The sequence below is a fragment of the Chanos chanos genome, chromosome 9 (genome assembly GCF_902362185.1).
Source record: "Chanos chanos chromosome 9, fChaCha1.1, whole genome shotgun sequence".
Classification (NCBI taxonomy): domain Eukaryota; kingdom Metazoa; phylum Chordata; class Actinopteri; order Gonorynchiformes; family Chanidae; genus Chanos; species Chanos chanos.
Genome location: NC_044503.1, coordinates 5,306,117 through 5,313,273, shown reverse-complemented (window position 1 = coordinate 5,313,273; position 7,157 = coordinate 5,306,117). Strand labels below are relative to the sequence as shown.

General features: G+C 41.1%; 1 protein-coding gene across 1 annotated transcript; it reads right to left on the bottom strand.

Moving 5' to 3' along the window:
• Nucleotides 1-572: 572 nt before the first annotated feature.
• On the bottom strand, nucleotides 573-5,255 carry ctdspl3 (CTD (carboxy-terminal domain, RNA polymerase II, polypeptide A) small phosphatase like 3). Its single transcript, XM_030784321.1, has 11 exons — nucleotides 5,145-5,255; nucleotides 3,924-4,044; nucleotides 3,456-3,593; nucleotides 2,955-3,066; nucleotides 2,606-2,723; nucleotides 2,347-2,433; nucleotides 2,147-2,209; nucleotides 1,885-1,964; nucleotides 1,567-1,693; nucleotides 1,386-1,481; nucleotides 573-886 (listed from the first exon to the last, which is right to left on the bottom strand). The coding sequence occupies exons 1-11, from the start codon at nucleotides 5,253-5,255 to the stop codon at nucleotides 821-823; spliced, it is 1,119 nt and encodes a 372-aa protein (XP_030640181.1). The 3' UTR covers nucleotides 573-820.
• Nucleotides 5,256-7,157: the final 1,902 nt, after the last annotated feature.

Here is a 7,157-nt window from a genome sequence, read left to right as displayed (position 1 = left end):
GAACTGATTGGTTCTCGCGTGGTTTTTATTTGCATAGCCTCTGACGTCAACGGTTCCAACTTTTGGGACCAGCATTTCTGTGGTGCCGTGCCGGTGCCAGTTTTTGGCTCCGGCACCAGTATTTTGTCAGTGGAAAAGCGCGGGTGCCGGTGCTCGATCGGGCACCGGCACCGGCACCGCGGCAGTGGAAAAGGGGTACCAGACAGCTGTCGTATGAAATTCTCTTTCGGGGGTTTAGACAAAAACGTTTGCCAAATTTGCATTTATATTTACATTCACGGAGAGCACACAGTACACAAAACGGCTGTCTAAAATCACTCCAAGAACCCTGTACGATTTTAGCGCTTCGGTGAGTCTTTAAAAAAAAAAAAAAACGTGTCACAAGACTGTGGCAAATGCTAGTCAACGGTTTATTTAATAGCAAAAAAAAAAAACAAAACCCAAACCTATCACTGAAAAATTAAAAAGAATACACATATTAAAAGATAATAAAGTGGCTTGTGAGAGGTTTGGAAGCATATATTAGCACAAACAGCACAGAACATACAGAACGCAGCACGTATCTTCTCAATAAATTAATCCTGTAAATGCAAAAAGAACCTACTTTATCCTTGCTATGTTGAGTGAATGACTTTCTCTGAATATGGATAGTCTGCACTCCACAGCATTGTTACCCACGTACATAAATATTCATGAGCAACTGCCCTGTGCCGTGTTCTGTTATTTACAGAAATGATGGACATCCATCGGGTGATTAATGCATAACGGGGTGATATTTACATGTGGAGGGGAAAAAACAAAACAAAAAAAAAACTGAAGCTCAGTCCTCAGAGAGCAGGCGGTGGAAATGATCTGTCCGTCTTTTAAGAACATCCCGGAAGTCATCCTAAAAAAAATAAGAGAGAGAGAGAGGAAAAGAAAGGTTTGGTTTGGTTCTGAAAGAGGATATGGTGCAGGGAAAATTGATTCTGTCTTTAGAACGGATAGAAGTGGATGTCAATGAGGTGACTAGAAACACACAAAGACCTGTAAGACACAACACCTAACAGTTTACACGCCAGATAAATACAATGACTGGTCTGTGTCTTTATGCATTACATACAGTTGATGTGCAAATTCAGCATTTCCAAATATATACATATACACACACACACACACACACTGTATATATGCAACCTGCTCTGAAATAAAACAGTTGTCTCTGATTTTCTTCCAAGTTCGAAACATTTAACCTCCAACAATAACACATTAAACATCCACATGCATTCATACTCCCCCCCCCCCATATAAATTTATGCTAGGAAATACCAATCTTGTATCTTTTAAATGTAGAGGTTACGAGAGACACCGAGCTGAGCTCGTTCAGACAGGTCATTCAGACTTACAGCCAGGACAAGCTTCTCCAAATACGGGACGAGTCTCTGGAGCTCTCTGTCATCTTTATCGCCGAACCAGCTCTTGATCGGAATCATGTTCATCAGCTGATCGAAAACAAAGGACACCGTTACAGATCTTGCCCTGTGAGAGGGACTACGTTAAACGTGAGTCAGAGAGAAGGAGACGTACGTGGTACGGGAAGGTGTGGGGCGAGTTATCCAAGACGACCGTTTTGGCCAGATCCCTCTCCAGTACCCGCAGGTCCTTCACGTAGTGCCCCAGGACACAAGAGCAGTCCTCTTGATACAGACGATGCCTTTGAAATAAGAGTCGTTTTCAGTGCGACGTCGGTCGTCATAAACTACAGGCTTAAACGATGCGGTTCCATTACTTCTCGTTTCCAGAAACACTGACGTTAAGTTCACGGAGGTTTTGCTTATTTATTTTTCTAGTAGCAGAAATAGCACGATTTATTTCAAACTTACCAAAGGAGAAGAAGACCCTTACCTGAATAGCTTTTTCTTCGGGTCTAGTATGTCTACAATCTTTTCTGCGTATTCCCTCTTAGCAGAGGTGTAAACAAACAACTAAAATAGAAAAAGTTCCCCGTCATGAAGTTCCAAGAGCCAACAACACCTTACTGTTCTGTTGGTGGTTAATTAAATTCTCACCTTAGTTCAACGTCATAACCCACATAAAACTTTATTTTCACAATACACAGCTCTAGATGAAAATAAATCAAATACACGCGACAGAATTTCCATTTTACCTCAAAGATTTTTGCCATGGATTCCAGGAACTCTTTTACATGTGGCCTGAGAACCAGAAACACCTGAAAAGACAAAAAAAAAAAGATCTGTAACTTGTACTAACCAGTTTTAAAAAGCTTGAACACAAAGCACCAGCATGGTCTAGAATAAGTACTGTTGCAAGCACTGTCTTGTTCAAAGTGGAGTTGTCCCTGCTGACCTTGTACTCGTGGTCTTGAAAGCATGTGTGAAAGGTGTGTTCCGCATTTTCAATCACACTGAGAGAACTGAACACCAGTGTTTCATCCTAAAAGAACAAACAAACAAAACAAAAATCAAGTGAAGCCAAGTATTCCTCGTTTCCCACGGCAAAACCAGCAAAGTAGGGGGTTTTGTTTTGCATGGCAGAGGGGAAGGTTTATGAGCAAGTCAAATCAGGATGCAACATTAATGGGCACGTGACAGGAGACCAGACTCACCAGATCAAGCACCATTGTGGCGTGTGGTGTACTCCTGGTCTTGGGTGGAATGTCTCTGGCCACTGGGACCGGACTGGACTCCTTTGACTGAGTCGGGAAATTCTTGATGAACGTGAATCTGAAGAAAGAACAGGCAGAGAAAAAGATCAAAAGTCTTTTTTTTGTGTGTGAGTTTCTCCGCTGTTCAGACTAAGACGTGTTGTGCAAAGAGGACCATGCTGGAGATCTCACATTACGCTATTACAAACAGTAGACTTCTCATCTCTGATACACTACAGATATCTGTGCACAAGCTCATACTGCAGTATGGCCCTGAGCAGTCATGTAAAGACCAATCAGATCAACTCACGGGCTGAAAACTTCGTCCTGGTCCTCTTCCTCCAGAGGGGACCCGTTAGAGCCGTAGCCAAAAACACAGGGTTCTGGACTCATCATCTCACCACTGAGGGACCTTTCATCATCTGAAACCAGGGTGGAACCATCATTTCTCAAACACACACACACACACACACACACACACACACATGCAAACACACACACACAAAGACACAAACCAGCACTTGGACTAGAACACTGGGCATTTCCCAGATGATCTGGAGGCACTATAAGTCTGAACAAAAAAAAAAACAGTATAATTCTAATACGATCCATTGTCTCTCTGTGGAAACCTGGACCAGCAAAACCAAACTTGCATATTAACAGTTGCTTCATGATCACTCCTCTGCGTTTTTCGGTGATTGGTGATTCGAATAGAACTGTATCATGAGACAGGGAGCTTGTCCTGGCCCCGACCTCAGTCCAAAGAAGCATTAATAACATATAAAACAATCAGAGTGCTCTGTGTACTCACTGTCTTTAGTGGGAGTGAGGAAGCGCACTATAGGAGAATACAGATGACGTGCGGCTGACTTGACCGGCGGGGATTTTTTGCCTGTAGAAGAGTGCACCCGCAGATGCCGTCTGTGGACCGGAGTCTTGAATTCTGACTCTGTTACTTGGAGAAAACATATTGACTGAGTCTTGCATGCTACCGACAGTAAACTCTATGCAGGAACTGTCCAAAGCCACCACCAGGCAGAATGGTGAGTTGTTTTCAAACTCCAGTCAATTGTCAGATACCATTAAGAGTTCTACCAGGCCAGTGCATGACGGTTTATCGCAGTGTAGACATGCAGCTGATTCACTACTCTGATTAAAAAGGACGCTTTCAGTTGGAATCCAGTTCAATAACCACTTGTCAACAGTTAAGATTCATTATAAATCCATACATCACGCTGGGCCGACTGCTCTCATCATAATAATAAAATGTCATTCTTACCTCTTTGGTTCTCTTTAGCCACAGCCCTTCTCTTCCTACGCCGCAAAATGGGACGTTTTGCACTTCTCAGTACATCATCTGCTCGTGCGTCCCGCGCGTTGTGTTGAACCTCTTCATCATCCTGAAACCATCAAGTCAAGAGGAAGAATAAGGGACCTGGAGCATGGTTAATATGGCCGCTTTCAAAACAATTCCCCGCATGTCTGGTGAAACGAACTGCAAGTGCCTCTTGTTATCATTCAAATCAACAGGTAGCGCTTGTATTACACCACACATCACCAGATCCAAGAACTTTGTTTACTCTCTTCTTTAAAAGACGTCGCGGGGGCAGGGAATGCCAGCCGCATAAAAAAAAACATGAATGACGGGGACGAAGCGACGAGTGATTGGGCGAAAAAACAGACGTCTCCTCCCATATATTGTTGCGTGGTACAAAACGATTTATAGGAGCCGCGACCCGTAGCGTGTCTGGGGACCAGAATCAGTTTGACTACATAAAACGTTTAAAAGACACAATCTCATTTTCTTCAGCGTCGCTGTGTGTGTCCAGTAACGGGTAGTGACAGAAGATGAGGGAGGTGTCTTACATGTGAAATTACCGAAAATGAATATGTTGTCATGAAGCCAACGTGCCAACTGCGAACCGATACAACTACTGGACCCATAATCTCGCACTACATCACAGCTAAACCTATGAACTTGTTCCACTGTTGCTATTAAATACAAGAGCTTCGGTCAATTTTTTTGGATCTTAGTTGCAATTACTGTTGGTCTGCTACTGCAGAGAAATTAGCGATAGGCCCAGCGATGAACACAACACAAAAGTAAGCCGTCTCAGACGTGTCCTGCAAACTTTACTACGAGCAACCAAACACAGTGTATACGTTTATATTAGATATACTTAGCCCGCAACCATTCAAACAAACATATGCGTATGGGTTAATAAGGCAGTAACAACCGCATTAACTAGACGATGTTTACAAATTACAATATGGCTAACTGTAAACTATTCATGCTAATCTACTTTAGCCTGTTAATTCGCTTGTTATTAGAGGACACACACTTGCAGCAGCTTTCGGCTATAAAAGCCAACGGGACATTGTTAGCTATTCTAACTAACTGTTGGCTATTGAAAGCTACTGATGTATCTTAGGTTACATTACAACCCTGATCCTGTTGGACGACTGTGTTAGCTTGATAGCTAAATTAACGTTAGCTTACGTGTGATGACCCCGTGCGCCGAGCTCTACTCGTTGATAGCCGGCTACGACGCGGAGTGGTTGACTGTGGAGATGATATTTCCTCGGATATAAATCTGGATCGTAGCCTCATATTAGCTAAAAAATGACAAAAGTCAACTTAAACACCGTAGAAACGCAAACAAAAACCGTCGCTGTACATTACGGAAATTGCCAGCATTCCCTGAACGGATTCAGTCTGATCGACCTGCCCCTCTTTCTGTTATTTAAATCTACCGGGTAGGTCAATTGCTGTCAGCGTATCACGGCAACAGCTACATCCACGGGGCGGAGCTAAATTGCTATCAACGTATCGCGGCAACGCTGGTTTCAACTGGGTGGAACTTCCGAATGTACCAGACATAACGTGATACAGCAGTCACGTTGCAAATATCTCGGACTTTAAAATCGGTTGAAGCGGCTGCAGGATTTGCAACGCGCAGTATATAAGCTATAGGCTACTTGGAATACAGAAATAGGTCACTGAAGATCAAGAGCCGCCCAGAGACCCCGTGCCGTCTGTACAATAAATCGAGACGCGACATGTATAGACCTATATATTTGTGGGTGGCGCGTTAGCTAATGTTAGCCTGGAGTGATGACAGTGAGAAACAACAACAACAACAAAGTAAAGGAATTAAATGACAAACATAATTTCAGACTGGAAATTTATTGTATTTTCAGTATTTCTTTGTTTACAGTTGAAACTCTCAATCTTTGATACTTAAAAGTTGAAAACATGAATGCACAACAATTATAAAATGTAAACTCTGAGGGTGTTGTTTGCTTACCTTCTCATTTAACAAGACCATCAACATCATTCTTTGTTAATATTCAGAGCAACAATGCACTATACATTAGTAAGAAAGAAAAAAAAAAGGCATTATACAACACAAAACAGAAACACACACACCCTTTCAAACTGAGGTTGCATAATTGTCCTTATTTTACAATGAAACATCTAGTATATAGATACTTGTTAAAATAACTTTGTGAAAAAAAAAAAAAAAAAAGGTAGAAGAAAAAGTCGAATAAATTCATCTGCATGTGACTTTGCCTTGACTTTTTATTGACAATATTTGTAAATATGTTGCAGGAGTTTCTTATGTTCGATGAACGTAAAATTGTTACCCAGGTCAAGTTTTACTGTGTGCCATTCAGCACGTTTCAAACATTTAAAATGAGAGAGGAATAGTGCCACTCCTCCATTTCTGTTATATGGTGTGATTTTTCAGGAAAAAAAAAAAGTTACTTTAAATAAGAAAAAAAAAATGAGGCAAAAAAACTGCACTTATGTTAACATTCTTTGGAAAAAAAAAATCACAAAATTTATATATTTGATATATTTATATTTGAAATAAAGTTAATCATTCACACAAACATTAGATTAAATAGGCCAAGATTGTTCTTCACCCCTCAGAAAAAAAAATAAAAATAAAAAAAATGATTCAATGCAATGGGAAGGCTGCAGTAACACAACCGATGGATTCCAAAAGAGAGTCATGCAGTTTCCACAAAACATGACAGAGCAAAATAGAACCAAACCATCTCTTTAATTCAAAGGCACACTATGCCCTAGTCATCACTCTACACCTGATGCTCATACATATTTTTCTCAAGTTTCTGAGCAACTTCCCAGCCAGTGGAATAAAGGTTCGTCCTAGAAAAGGAAATTCTGGGAATAAAAAAAAAAAAGGAAAGAAAAAAAAAAAAACACACGCACACACACACGCACAGACAGGAAGGGGAGCTGTAAAGTTGAGGACTATATTATATGGTAGTAATAGTTGTTGAGTGGGTCATTTTGCAAATCAAACCCTATGCAGAAGTGCTACAAGATATTCTGTAACACGATAATAAAAAGGTAACTTCTTGTGCACATATTTCAAATGTGACTACAGTCCGAGAATGAATGAATATATCCACTTATCTGGAGGTAGAAGTGTATTTCCTGAGAAGACAACAAATGCCTTACTTTAAAATCCAAATTTCCACG

What these genes read in the sequence shown, in the direction of transcription:
- ctdspl3 (XM_030784321.1), bottom strand. Translation starts at nt 5,255, where the DNA reads ATGAGGCTACGATCCAGATTTATATCCGAGGAAATATCATCTCCACAG. An exon ending in GGCGCACGGGGTCATCACAC is followed by an intron (nt 4,045 to 5,144) that starts GTAAGCTAACGT and finishes TGATGGTTTCAG; the next exon opens with GATGATGAAGAGGTTCAACA. An exon ending in CCATGGCAAAAATCTTTGAG is followed by an intron (nt 1,965 to 2,146) that starts GTAAAATGGAAA and finishes TTTCTATTTTAG; the next exon opens with TTGTTTGTTTACACCTCTGC.